The sequence below is a fragment of the Osmerus eperlanus genome, chromosome 9 (genome assembly GCF_963692335.1).
Source record: "Osmerus eperlanus chromosome 9, fOsmEpe2.1, whole genome shotgun sequence".
NCBI lineage: Eukaryota > Metazoa > Chordata > Actinopteri > Osmeriformes > Osmeridae > Osmerus > Osmerus eperlanus.
The window spans coordinates 18973068-18987548 of NC_085026.1; the positions used below are offsets into that span (position 1 = coordinate 18973068).

The 14481-nt window shown below is 40.8% G+C and overlaps 3 protein-coding genes across 7 annotated transcripts; 2 read left to right on the forward strand and 1 right to left on the reverse strand.

The window, feature by feature from the left end:
• The first annotated feature begins 45 nt into the window (after positions 1 to 45).
• Positions 46 to 4987, forward strand: dapp1 (dual adaptor of phosphotyrosine and 3-phosphoinositides). Of its 3 annotated transcripts, XM_062469259.1 has the most exons (9): positions 46 to 290; positions 1652 to 1774; positions 1880 to 2013; positions 2161 to 2291; positions 2407 to 2454; positions 2587 to 2649; positions 2923 to 3008; positions 4397 to 4484; positions 4643 to 4987. In XM_062469259.1, exons 1-9 carry the CDS (start codon positions 265 to 267, stop codon positions 4664 to 4666), a joined length of 723 nt encoding a protein of 240 aa, XP_062325243.1. In that variant the 5' UTR covers positions 46 to 264; the 3' UTR covers positions 4667 to 4987. The 3 variants fall into 3 exon arrangements, with proteins under 3 accessions (XP_062325243.1, XP_062325242.1, XP_062325244.1); XM_062469258.1 differs by having other exon boundaries at positions 4397 to 4987; XM_062469260.1 differs by lacking the exon at positions 2587 to 2649 and having other exon boundaries at positions 4397 to 4987.
• On the reverse strand, positions 2468 to 7858 carry lamtor3 (late endosomal/lysosomal adaptor, MAPK and MTOR activator 3). Its single transcript, XM_062469261.1, has 6 exons — positions 7265 to 7858; positions 6901 to 6935; positions 6387 to 6445; positions 5942 to 6075; positions 5762 to 5825; positions 2468 to 5312 (listed from the first exon to the last, which is right to left on the reverse strand). The coding sequence occupies exons 1-6, from the start codon at positions 7277 to 7279 to the stop codon at positions 5239 to 5241; spliced, it is 381 nt and encodes a 126-aa protein (XP_062325245.1). The 5' UTR covers positions 7280 to 7858; the 3' UTR covers positions 2468 to 5238.
• A 62-nt stretch (positions 7859 to 7920) lies between these two features.
• On the forward strand, positions 7921 to 13976 carry pomk (protein O-mannose kinase). 3 transcript variants are annotated; one of them, XM_062469256.1, is made up of 4 exons: positions 7921 to 8117; positions 9190 to 9283; positions 12177 to 12449; positions 12646 to 13976. In XM_062469256.1, exons 3-4 carry the CDS (start codon positions 12189 to 12191, stop codon positions 13417 to 13419), a joined length of 1035 nt encoding a protein of 344 aa, XP_062325240.1. In that variant the 5' UTR covers positions 7921 to 8117; positions 9190 to 9283; positions 12177 to 12188; the 3' UTR covers positions 13420 to 13976. The 3 variants fall into 3 exon arrangements, with proteins under 3 accessions (XP_062325240.1, XP_062325239.1, XP_062325241.1); XM_062469255.1 differs by lacking the exon at positions 7921 to 8117 and adding an exon at positions 8131 to 8662; XM_062469257.1 differs by lacking the exon at positions 7921 to 8117 and adding an exon at positions 8170 to 8189.
• Positions 13977 to 14481: the final 505 nt, after the last annotated feature.

Here is a 14481-nt window from a genome sequence, read left to right on the forward strand (position 1 = left end):
GACGTAGGAGGATACTTTAACAGAATTCAGATTAAGGAACGATACGGCACGAAATGTCGCAACGCATTTAAACGATTATGTATAACATATTTACAGTAACGTATTTCCTTCATTGCGCGTGCGGGCGGGCGTGTCCTCTCGCTGCTGAAAACCTATTTTAATCCACTGCCGGCTGTGTCCTAGAGCCTTACGGTAGTTCTAAAACTACAGGTGCATTTCGCCGGCATTGATCCACCTCTAGCTTCTAGAACTGGTGTTGTGGATATGGACGATGAATTGGAGACATTGGGGTAAGAGGAAATGAAGAGCCGTGTGTAATATTAGATACATATTGAAATAATTTATTGGAGTTCAAGGTACAGTATAATTGTAATGTTGGTGCGACCGTGGACATGGAGAAAGTGATTTAAAGGCTACGCTCTAGGCTTCATATTTGGATACGTGCCATACTATCATGCCCTGCAGGTTGAGGTTGAACTAAAGCCTACAATTGATAATTTTTTACATTCAATGCATTTAGCAGACACTTGTGCAGCAGAAGATCAAGGATCAGAAGTGTACAGTTCTTCCACAGTGTTTCGGTGGTCAAGGAATAGTCTGTATTTCCTAGTCAGATAGCAAAGTAAACACACCTGACGTGGTGAATCAAAATAAATAAGACTATAGTCACCTAAATGCCCTAAATATGCAACCACAACATCTTGATGAACATCAGCTGATGTGTTTTCTTTGGTCATGCCCCATGTTGTTGACACTAGTCAGCTGGTACTTCTTGAGAAATAGATTTTCAAACTTCAGAAAATAGGTTAGTGGTTTTTAAATTGAAAGTTAATGGTTACGTCGCAACACCAAAATACTTAAAAATCGTTTATTACATGTCTCACTTATTTCCTGAAACTTTATGTGGCATGAACCCTGTAAATCAGAGCACGTCAGAACCAGAAAGTCAATTACATGACATTGCACCCTTTCACATTAGTTATTTATATGTAGGTTAGCAAACCTAGATAGATAGCATATAAACCTACATTATACTCCGCAGGCCACGTATCAAAAATAGCTTATTTGGTTTAGCAGCACACAGCAATGCAAATAGCACAACTTTCACATCCCTATCAATGCCTCTTGCATCTGCAGCTTGTTTTCCTCTGCTAACCTAAAACACAGTACTGACATACATGCCTCAACCACATTGAGTCTGTGTCCAGGAAACCAACCATACAATTGTAGTATTTGATAGTTTTAGATTGAAATTGGAAATAAGGCGACTTATTTTATTTTAATCCAATCAATCACTCATTCCGAAATTGCTTTACTACATCAGTACATGAGTCAATACAACCACAGGGATGGGATCTGAATCCAATCATTCCAGTGTACATCATTACAGATGGCAAATTAACTCACAACTTCATTTCAGAGGTGTTTTGGGTTAGAAGGAATGACTTTCACAACAAATTGGAGTGTTGATATTTTGAATGTGTACATACTAAATATCTGTGCATAAGACTCGCACAAAAAAAGGGTCCGAACGGGACACCCTTGTCTGAACGGGACGCCCTGGTCTGAACGGGACGCCCTGGTCTGAACGGGACGCCCTGGTCTAACAACCTAGCATGCTGCTGCTAGTGACGTGTTTTACACCTCCCAGGTGGTACCACTTGGGCCTGTCCCGTCACACGGCTGAAGCTCTTCTGTTGTCCAATGGCACGGATGGCAGCTACCTCCTGAGGAACAGCAATGAGGGTCCTGGTTGCTTCGCTCTATCTGTCAGGTTGATGCTCCCATCCTTCAAACTTGAGCCCCCTACTTTATCCCCCACCTCCATCTAATATGCAGTTTTACATTGCCTTTGATTCTGTTTTGACCTAATTTACAGGGCTAAAGACTCAGTTAAACATTTCCATGTGACACGAACAAGCAATGGTTACACCTTTGGCTTCAATGAATTCCCATCTCTGCAAGATTTTGTCAAACATTTTGCCAACCAACCACTGCTGGGCAGTGATACAGGTGTATTTGGAATAACTTTCTCACGTTGAAATGTGTGACATTTTATTATATGTTTTTCTTCAAAAGACATTCTCGGCCTTTGGGATAGTCTTGTACTTATCGTCATTATAAAATACCGCAAAACTTCTATCTCTCTTTTTCACCCAGGTACACTCATTGTCCTTAAAGTCCCATATCCATTGCGAGTGGAAGAGCCGTCCATCTATGAGTCTGTGCGGGTTCATACTGCCATGCAGACAGGGAGGACAGAAAAAGACCTGGTGGCTAACGCTCCATCGGTATGACTGCTCGGCTCTTTCCAAACTGCAAAACACTTTTTACTAACTAAATTCTCGCATCAGCCGACCCCACGGGAGTGTGACCTTTATACTAATGCAGTGGAACATTCCACAGCTTGGCACCAAGGAAGGCTATTTGGTGAAGCAAGGAGCCATCATAAAGGTGAGTAAATGAAAAGGGTTTTTAGTTTTTTAATCCTTATTCCATGTGAACGAAAATTTGACACGTGGAATTATTGAGCACACAGGTAGAAAATGTGTATTGCGTGGGTGAGAGCATGTTCATTTTCTACAGAATTGGAAACAGAGATGGTTTACATTAAACAGATATGAACTTAAATACTTCAAAGACAAAATGGTGAGTCTTGCCAGTTTCTCAGCAACACCCTCCAGTACTGCTGTTTTCTACAATACGATTTTAGTCTCTGAATTGCAGTTATCATTGCCATAGTCAATGTAGTGATATTCGGTGATATCAATATAGCTACTAAACACCAGACGGTGTGTGACTATTACATAAATGCTGTACTGTAACCCTAACCCAAGACACACTGGGGTTGGTACATTATTGTATTTAAAATGTTTACAACAAAAAAACAACTGTCTCTCTGATGTGGGGGCCTTCCTGTAGTTAGACGAGCCCATTCGCACCCTGGACCTGACGGCCTGCTCTGCGGTCCAGTTTGACTACACGCAGGACAGAGTGAACTGCTTTTGGTGAGTGGGAAGAGCTCAGTATGTTCTGTGTTAACTGGTGAGATTTAAATAACTAGAATGACTGAATGTTTCCATAGTTCCATATTGGTGTAGAACATTGGCAATACATTTCCAAAGGTGAGTACATTGGGGTCGGTTTTAATCAGCATTGAAGACCTAGATTTGGCATTAATTGCCTGTGTTGTTCTTCAGTCACTTCAGTGAGGCCAGGAAGAAGGCTTGTTTACCATGTGACACTGACAATTTTATAAAGCAGTTATACCTTTCGATCTTTCTGCATTGTGCTACAACCATTCTACTCATCTAGCCTATCTGCCACCATTGTTCTCTGAAGGGATGTTGATCTATGCACTGTTAGACATTCACCAAATGTAACCAGTTGTACCTGAATCAAAACAATTGTCATGAGACTTGAAAACCAACAGGTTTTTTGGCCAATGTGGTGCAAAATGTACATTTAACAACAATATCAGCAGGGAGTTTGAAGGCAATGTTTACAATGTATACACTACATTGTAAACATTACCTGTACTGGTATAGTTTACCTGTACCTGGTATAGTTTACAAAACAAACAATTCTAGAAGTTTCCTATTTAATGGTTTTGTTTGTAGACACTATGTATAATAGAGCTATAAACACTGTGGATGTGGGGGGGGAGGGCGTAGTGTCACTTGGGTCCCAAATAATATCAGAAAACAACCTTTTGATATCATGGTAAGCATTATGTTTAAGGCCTTTAATAGAGGCTTAATATATAGTATAATTAAGTAATAAAGGATTAGTAAATGGAAATAAACCATTTTAAACAAAGTATCATGGATAGTTATAGTAGTATAGTTAACTCTAACCCTAACCCGACAACAAATTCTGTGTACGGTACATCCAATAATTATAATTAGGTTTCAGACTGTATTTATATGAAGCAGCTTTCTACACAGATCAGTTGGTTTCACTTCCTCTGGGAGAAAGATGAAATATTGACACAGTGGCAGAAAAAAAAGAGAAGTATCACTAACAGATCAAATAAACAAATACCCTACTCTTCCAAGATGCTTTTTGTTATAACAATAATTAGTTATTCAAGCTACGGTGCAATAATGAAAGCATATAACATAAAGGACTGTTTTTTAAGTATGAGTATGTTTACCCAGTCCACTTGCATGCTTTTTTTCAAATTTAATGCTACGTGTAATGCAAACCAAGAACTGTTAAAAAGTTTTGAATTGCCTGGATGACATTGCTACAGTTAATTTATGCCTAACACAATTATTTGATTGCCTCTTACGCCATCTTACTATACCAGCGACTTATCTGATATTTGTATTCCCAGTTCTGGGTTGCTGAAATGGGTTAGTTGCCATTCAGTACTAATACTGTGTCTTCTTAGTCTAGTGTTCCCAGAAAGGATATTTTATCTGTGTGCCAAGACTGGTGTGGAGGCAGATGAATGGATCAAGATATTACAATGGAAACTGGTGAGTTGCCTCATAATCTGTAGACTGGCTACAATGCAAGCACATCATCTGGTGTTGTCTCCTTAATTGTACAGAAGTTACATTCTGATGGTGACAAATAAAACATTACCTTAACAAAAAAAATGCTTATAAAGAACTCTATTACCATTTGTTTTCAGTCACAGATTAGAAAGGGACGATGACAGTGGGAAGAGAAGAAGCAGAATATTCCTGTACTGCAAGTTTTAAATTGAAGATAGCAACTTGACTTCAGGCTATATTAATAGTTAATGTGGCTGGTATTGTGACATTATGAGTTGTATTAGTATATCATTAAATGTGACTACACCATGACTAGAACATACATTCAGCAGAGCACTGAGGACTGTTTTGCAGAGCTAGCATAAGTTTAATATTTTACGGTTTCTAAGTAACCTTGCTTTCTGTAGGGCACTTGGCTGAATACATGTCTTAGTACTTGGATGTGTTATTTTAATACAATAATTAAATGATGACATTTCTGTTTTCTGAATATTGTTTGAATGAATACAAAATTATAATCACACTATTTATGAATCTAAAATTAATAGCAAGAGAGGAGCATCTTTCATATATAAAAGATGAAGGAAATTAAACTATAATAATAATAATACAGCATGTTAAGAGAAAAGTCTTTCTTTTGGGTGTTTGTGTTGTGTGTGGAACAGAGTTTCAGGAATATTATTCATGATGTTCTCCAGTCTTGATTCTGCGATGGGCGATTACCATGGTGACCTTAAGCAACCTCCACTACTTGTCTCAACTCCTCAATGAGTGGCACAAGATCATTCTCCAGGGTGATTATCAAACCTGCATCAAAGATGTAAAAGTTCAAGCGTTGCATCCCCAGACATGTTCCTCTCAAATCAATCCAGAGCAGTCATGTACTGATGTTGTTAATACTTCATCTCTGTTTCACAATGCCATAAGGCCTAAAAATATATATAAAATTATTTTGTACAGAAGCTCAAACCCTACAGTGCTTCAGAAGCACATACAATCCATTAATGATACATCAGGCAAGTTTTTATACTAGGTTACAACTAAATGTAACATTTTACCCTGCTTTGCCGACTGAAAAAGCAGTAGGAAATATCCAGGTTAATGTCTTGTCAAGGAGCATTTTGGTATATGTATAATCACAGGTCGACATTCATGCCTCCCAGCCACAGAACTCAGTCACCAGAGTACTGAGTGCTCTCTCTCACACACACCTGCATGTTACAACAAAAAGGTTCTCATGTGAAGTTTGATCTCACCTGTGTTGGCACTACTACATGCAATGAAACTGATAACCAGTGGTAGTCGATTGAACTGCACAATCTGAGAGAGAAAACAACAACCATTGGAAAATGGATTTGACTAATGTGGGCACTAGCCACAAAACCATGTTAAATAGTAAAGTAGCAGAATTGTGTGTGCAAGAGAGGGGACCTCACCTGATATGTGCTGTAGTAGCAGATGATGCTCTTGTTTTTGGAGAGGCCCAGCTTGCTGCCCTGATCAGTGGCCAGGGCGAATGTGGAGAGGAACCCGGGCCGGAGAGCGTATTCGGGAGCGTTGTCATTTGCAACTGCCAGACACACATCAATGTTTGTTAATGACAGCTGCTCAAGTTGTTGATCTGCTCCACTGCCCAACACAATTAAAACATTTTTATTTGTAGTGGACAGTCAGTTATACTGAGCAAGGAATTTAGCAAGGTGACATATTTATGGCCGTCTATACTGAGAAAAGCATGGTAATTGACCAGTGCTCTACTGAATTATTAGTGCATAAACACAAGATATACTGACGGTGACGGGGGCTGCATGTGTGTGTGTGTGTCCTCGGGATGTGTGTGTGGGTGTTGATGGGCGTGTGGCTGTGTGTGTGTGTGTGTACCTTTAATAACTGGGACACCGTCCCTGTCTGTCACCACTATTGCATGAAGACCTTCAACACTGAATGGAAAAACACAAGAGGGTTTCTCAGTTGTCACAGTGAGCACAGTGCTAAATGGAAAACAGTCAATTTGACAGGAGGATTTGGTTAACTCAACCGTATTGGAATCGTCTAATTTAACACCAAAAAAATGTATTGAAGAGCTACAGTACCATCCGGTTCACTCCAACCACAGTGCTAACTAACTTGCTTAATTGAATCTGATTACTGATTATTATAATGCAAACAGGCAGCAGTGGAATGTCCTACTAGGCCAGTGGCATTAAAAGAGCCGCGTCGACGAGTGTACAGAATAATGACATTTTCTGAAGCAATGTTTACAATACCCACACTTTTGGGACAAATCGTTTTTGGTTAACATACTTTGACTGCATTCGACACGAATACCATGACAGTAAACATTTTACTGTTTGACATATAATTGGTCTACGCATGCAATACTTTAGTAACAAACCTTGGTAACTGTTTGTACAGGTATCTCTTCAAATCCTGAAACAAATGTACGTTAAAAAATCATTTTTATATACCACTTACTTAAGCTTTAAGAACGTCAAAGTTGTCTAATGACAACGCAAATTATAGTTACTAGTAAGCTTGCAAACAAACAATAATATTAGCAATAGCGTACAGCAGCTAGAGCTAGCTTGTACAAGTGCCCAAAAATGCTAATCAGAATCAGAATTGTGTATTCATAAACAAGGAATTTGCTGTGGTGGGCAGGTGCATACAGTTAACATACAATAAACATATTGAATCTTAGTAGAGCTAAATATTCAATATTAAATCATGTCAAAGATAATAAATTCAAGACTACTTACATCAGCCAAAGCCATGTTTGGGTTTCTTCGTCGTCCCTTGCTAACTAACCGAGGAAATGTTTGGAAAAGCTGAGCTACAGTAGCTGTTTTAAGCTAGTTTATGCTATTAAACATGCATAAAATGTCCTTCGTTTTAAACAATTAGCCAGCCTAGCAGCACTATCTAGGTTCGTGGATAGCTAGTTAGCTCTAACGTTGGCTAGAAAAGGTTGTCAACAGTTAGGATAGCTGGGTAGCTAGTCTAACATTAGCTTGCCCAACTCCACAGATCCCCCAAAAACGTTTTCTAAAATAATTCTAGACTAATTACATTTTACTGTATCTTTACTGTTTACTTCGTACAAAGGTTCAAACGTTGATCAAGTTAAAATGTTCCTTTGGTGGTTGCGAGAGGGCCACAGTCAGCAATGGAAAATTCTCGAGACAAAGGTCACGTGATAAATGTTTCCGGAAAGAAGTTAAGATTCTAGTGCAGTGTATTCTAGTTCTAGTTTCAAAAAAAACTTTTATGTGCCAAGTTTTGATTTGAGAAATACCACACCAATCTATATAATAACCACCACAACTGTCGTATTCCGACATTCCTATGCAATTATGTGAATGTACCAATACAAATGGAGCTTATCAACGCCTCGCTTCGATTGGGAAAAAAACACGTGATCATCCAAACAAAGCTTCATTACGTCACGCAAGAAGCTGACTGCGTCGAGCTACTTGAACTGGCGTCTAAACCTGTATAGCCTTCTATCTGTTGAGGTTAGGGAAAATTGCAACCACCGTTTATGAGGTGCATCGCGTGATCGAGGCGCACTCCAACGACTATATACAGGAGTCGCCATTGGTTAAATTGAAGGTACCGTTTTTCCACGATTTTTCAATGGAGGTTTTGGAGGAAGAATACAATAACAAATCTGACGATATAGCTGTAAGCCCGAGCCAACGAGCCATTTTAGAATAAACAAAGACGCCTCTCGTGAGAACTTCGATCTGTGTTCTCAAGTAGATGGTAGGCCCAGCGAAAATTACATCTAAGGGAACAAAAGATAATGGTTTTGCAGGTGGTCGCCACAGACAATTGCTCTCTCCTTATCCTTCCTGACTAATTCTCCTCTAGTTTTACATTTTACTAGTGTCCTTTTCACTACTGGTAGCATGAGGCGGTAAATGCAGCCCATTCAGGTTGCACAGGTAGTCCAGCTCTTCGAGGATGGCACATTCATACCTGCCGTCGCAAGAAGGTTTGCTGTGTCCCCAATACAGTGTATTGTGTGGCTCAAGTGACAAGTCCTCCATGCGAGGCATAAGCTCAGTGTTCCATGTACCGCATCTTCAGGTTTTTTACAATAAAAGTCAACTTGTTTTGTACTACAATCATCTGGATTGTTTCACAGAATTCAGGTAATCCAGATAGAGAACTATACAACCCTAACCCTGTTACTAAGGCTAGTTGTATTTTACACTTTTAGTGCGGCACACATGTACCCCGTTTGTATGCTTCTGCTTCACAGCAAGTTAATGCCTTAGGACCCTTGAAGAAACTCAGTTCTGGAGAATGCTCCAAAAAAGAGCTGCTTTGGGCTCAGGATTCTTGTAATTGGAAACCTCTTTTGTATCTTGTTCTGTGATCCAAGTTCGTAAAGCTAAGATAAGCACGAGAGATCTCCATGTAAACCGGTGTCCCTCAAAGTCATGGGCAACAGAAACATGGAAATGGGAGAGTTTTTGTGACATAATACACCTTTACATCGTAATAGTTTAAAAAAATGTCCAGCATGTATTGGACTGACATAGCATTGTTAGTGGCAGCTTCTCAAGTGCAATTGGTCTCCAGATTCAATGTGAAATGTGTGTGCTGATGTGCGAGTATGTGGGTCTTGTTTTTGTATATCTGCACTTCCAAACTACATGTATTTTATTATACCCAGGTCACAGCACCAGAGATCCCAGAGGATCTCACACTGATTGCTGTATACCATACTGCTGTTCCCGGAAAAGACTCAATTCTAGCCTCTTATCTGGGTAATGAAACCTTTTAAATCAAACATTTAAAGGGAATGAAATTGAGTGAATTTCAGTATTGTATGAATGAATGTATAAAGTATTGTATTTAATGAATGTATAAAGTTAGGTGAAAGAAAATCTCTGCATTTTTACCTCAATTGCCCCCGGTCATGATATTGTGGGTTTATTGTAAAAATGCTACACAAAGCTGTGAATGTTGCGTAGCCATCCCTTTAAGTCATTTCGATGGTGCTAATTTACATTTCACACAAGGTTTGAAACATAGTGATGCAGTTTTGGTCATTCAAAGCAAATGTAATATAAGTACATAGAAGCTATCATTGCTCCCCACCCCTACTCCATTGAAACTAGTTCACACCAAACTAGGTGTAGAGTCAACCAGCATCATAAATACACAAATACATCGATTTTTCAGTGTTTTAGTGGTAATTAATATTAATCCTAAATGCAGCTTTTTAAAGAAATATATTGTATTTTCTATACAGCCACAGTGTCGGTGTGGAGCGAGAAGAGACAAAAAAGCTCTACCTCGTGTAAACGGCTCTTTAAACTACTGGTCATACACACCTAATTTGAATTTAAGTCAAATAAAAAAGACGTCTTTTGGAAGTTTCCAAATTTAAAATGATGTCAGTTTTTTATATGTGGACATAGTAAACATATATGAATTGTAAACGATCTTGGTAAACTAACGTTTGACATTGCGTTATATTTAACCAGAGAATGTCTAATATGGTGAGAACTGCCACTCTCGGGAAACTTCCGGGTTCTGAACTGGTTGCAGTTCCACACTAGTTCCAGATGAGGGCGCTAACGGGCGAGTGCAGAATGAATGGAGGTCTATGGAGCTATACCCCTCAAAATCCACATTTCTCAGGATATAAATTTTTGTCAAGTAATTTGAATGTTGCATTCGAAAGAGGAGGCAAAGAAAATACACACTGCTGGGTGTTTGGTATTTTTAAAGTAACTTTTTTGTCTTAAAAAGCCTTTTAAAATGTCAATGACGTCATACACATTGTACGACCAGAGATGCTGCGTTATGGCAAGCTCTGGTCACTTCCTTTTTTCTCTCAAGGCATCGACAACACAGCTGACAGGTTAGGCTCTCCCTGTCCAGTGGCGCCTTAATGCACAGGCTTACCTGGGCTTAAGCCCAGGGCCTCGACCAATCAGGGGCCTCTTAATAATAATACAAAATAATAATAATGATAAACGTCCGTATTCGCGGTGTCATTATGCTCTACAGTCGCATCTGGTGGTGGATGTGGAGGGTTAGGGTAACTTTTCAGATTTGGGAGCAGGTTGTAGCGCTAAAACATCTTAAAATTAGGACTGACGCCCATAATTTTGTATGCGTTTCTCCAAAATCGGCAAGTTAGGAGCTACTTTTAGCCTGAAGATGTTTCGTGAATACGGCCCCAAATCTGTAACATTTGCCTATCGTAACTGTTCCCTGCAGGGTCGTTGTTAGACATAAAACTCATCCCTTTTTTTTCTTTCAAGCTTGCTGCGCACAATGCACTACTAGGCTATAGAAACTCCCCTTGTTTAACCCACTATACACAGTTCAGGGACGCAAGTTTGATATCAGCTTTGGCCAGGGCTGGACTGGGAATCATCTAAAGTGAACCGAAAATCGTCCAGGGCCGATTTTCGGTTCACTTTAGATGAGCCGATTTGATTGGGTCAGGCGAGTGCCAATTAAGGACATTAACCAATGGGCCGCTGTCAGTTCTCTATGGGCCGGCCCGACCAAAAACAAAAAAAAACAATGGGCCGCGGTCAGTTCTCTATGGGCCGGCCCGACCAAAAAAACGAAAAATACAATGGGCCGCAATCAGTTCTTTATGGGTCGGCCCGACCAAAAAACATACATTATATCGGCGAGTCGGCCCAAAAGTGCGTCGGCCCATCGGGCAAATGCCCGGTATGCCAGATGGCCAGTCCAGCCCTGGCTTTGGCAGTGACATCAATAGTTAATGCGAGAGCACACATTTTTTTCGCATTCATTTGAGCGCAAATACTGTTTTTTTGAGCTTCATGTAATATTGTTTTTATGTTTTAGGCAAAATAAGATAATTGGTAGGCCTATCATTTAGAAACTTTCTTTAGTTTTGTAATGTTTTCTTAGCCTATCAATTCTAACTTGTGTGCCGAGTCCGACACCTGGACTTCTGTGTGCGTGCTGCAGTGGCTATTTGGCAAGCTCAGAAGAGCGCGAAGACATGCATCGGTTTGTGTTTTCGGTTAAACTGCTTTGATTTTACAAGCGTTGATTGGGATATTGCGTTTATTTTTTCTGGGATTATCAATCTAAATGAATGCATTGACGAATAAAGTAAATTGTTAAAACTCAAACTTATTAGATTTTACTGGGGCACAGCAGATTTATACTGGGGCAAGTGCCCCAGTAAAAAGGGTCTAACGACGCCCCTGTTTCCCTGCACTTCTGTGATGTGAACAAGTTGTCAGTGTGCTTGGGATAGGCCTACGGTCTCGTCATGAATCAACAGTGTTTGAACTTGTAATTTAACATTTTATATAGTTCACAGTCAAATGTGCATAGCTACTTGAGTATTTACTATATTTACTAACCCTAACACATTAGAAGAAAGTGATTCTTGGGAATAATCAAGATTCTCTCCTCAAATAGCGCAAACAAGCGTTTGCAACCCATATAACCGTATAAGCGATATTGCCTGCTAAGAAAAAAATAAGACATTTATAAATTACTGAGCTGGGTATATTTCTTAGAGTAGGTAGCAATTTTGAAATCCCTTTTCATGCAGCATCTCTGAAAGGTAATACATTTTAAAAGACAACAATAATACAGAAAACACTTGATAATATGTGACCTGATGTAACAGTACTCTCTCTGTTGATGTAGGTGCCGGTCGCGATGGGCCGCGGCAGCCCAGCCCGCAGTGTACCAGTGGTGTTGCTGTGCCTCGGTTCTCTGCTCTTTGGGAATGTGTTAATCTACCTGTACATAGACTCACTGCACCAAACTGGCAACCATCCAATGCAGCCCCATGGCCCTTGCCTGCCTCACCACTTCAAGATTTCATCTATGAAGAACTGCTCCCCATGGTTGCTGTGTCAACAAATTAACACAGAAGTTCGCAAGTTAAAGATGATCGGCCAAGGGGCTGTAAAGAAGGTAAGCCACCTCAAAGGACAGCACAGGTTCCAGGTACAACGTGATGCACGGTAGGGTTTGTGTCTTTCAACCACTTGAGGGAAAATTATTTTGAGGGCTCTGACCATTGGCATTGTAATGAATGTGGGACTGTTAGCCAACATTACTTAAAGACATACACTTGAATATCTAGAACCTTGTTTCACTTTTCTTGCAGATTTATCTCTCTGAGTGGAAAGGTAACAAGGTTGCCCTCTCCCGGCTCTCGTCCCCTGAGTTCCAGCAGGACCTTCTGCACGGCCTCTCCATGCTTCAAGCCCTGCAGGGGCCCCAGGTGGTCCAGCTGGTGGGGCTGTGCCCCGAGGAGTTCAGCCTTGTCACAGAGTACCACCCGCTGGGCTCCCTGCTCAACCTGGACACCGTACTGGCCAGTGAAAGGCATCGCACTCTGGACACCTGGCAGACCCGGCTGCAGCTGGCTCTGGACTATGTTTCCATCCTACACTTCCTTCATACCAGTCCTGCGGGGACACGCGTCATGTGCGATTCAAACAATCTAGAGAAAACACTGTCACAGTTCCTGCTTACTAGTGACTTTCACCTCGTGGTCAATGATTTAGATGCCTTGCCTCTGGCAGACAAGGAAAGGGGCCTACTGGTGAAATGTGGTCATAGAGAGCTCATGGGGGACTTTGTGGCTCCAGAGCAGCTGTGGCCTCATGGCAATGGGCAGCCATTTACAGATGAGCTCATGCCAGGGTATGATGAAAGAACTGATATTTGGAAAATTCCTGATGTGACACGTTATTTAATGGGCAGGGTACCTGGGGGGGATGTGGTCCACTTCCATCTCTTTCACATTCAGAGAGAGTGTAAGAGGAGAGACCCTCAGTTCCGGCCCTCTGCCTCGGACGTGTTGAGCGTGTACAGATCTGTGTATTCCAACATGGTGCGGGACACCCTCAGCCCCGACTCCAGAGACATGCTTTAGTCTCAGACCTTGTGGAATTGAAGATACTTTTCATCCGTGGAAGAAGCAGGTGCCTTTTCAGATGATTTGCACAAAATGACTTATTTTGGGGTTTTGTGAAAAAAGTATGCTGCATTGGAAATAGCTGAAATGAGGTGCAACAGGAATTATAAAGATGGCAAATAAATGAACCAAAATTACGTTTTTGAAAAGTAAAAATATATGACAAACAAATCATGTTGCAGTAGAATTTCAGTATGTACACACATGGTAAAGACAGGAAAGCACAGTATCGTCATGGATATGATGTTATGACGGATTGCAGTATTTATTATGACGAAGGAAAGGTAGTGCTTTAACAATTTTACAGTCAACAAGATGACTTTATAACAAATACCAATAAAACTGATTAAAGAAAGAAAGAATAACTACATCCGAAAGCTGAATGTAATCCCTGACAAGCTAGTGCTGTTTGTAATGAAGACATTGAATGAAATTTCTGCCTTGCTGCATCATCAGTTAAGAGAACGTTAATACGTTCTATGATCTCACGCACAATAAAAACTTTGCCAGACCAATCAGTTAATGTAGATCTTAATTGATAAAAGGTTTATCATTCTTTTGGAATTAGTGTTTAGACCGGACAAAATGAAATTAAGTTTACCAACTGATGCTCTTAATTTTCAAAAGGGCAGCTTTACTCCCCCTTGGGGTTGGAATGCACAAGGCACAAGCGACTCTGCCACAAGGCACCAGCGGCTCTGCCACAAGGCACCAGCGACTCTGCCACAAGGCACCAGCGACTCTGCCACAAGGCACCAGCGACTCTGCCACAAGGCACCAGCGACTCTGCCACAAGGCACCAGCGACTCTGCCACAAGGCACCAGCGACTCTGCCACAAGGCACCAGCGACTCTGCCACAAGGCACCAGCGACTCTGCCACAAGGCACCAGCGACTCTGCCACAAGGCACCAGCGACTCTGCCACAAGGCACCAGCGACTCTGATGCCACAAGGCACATTTCATTACATTATTATTATTAATTAAAGGTCACGACATGCTGTTTTTGGATGCTTTTATAT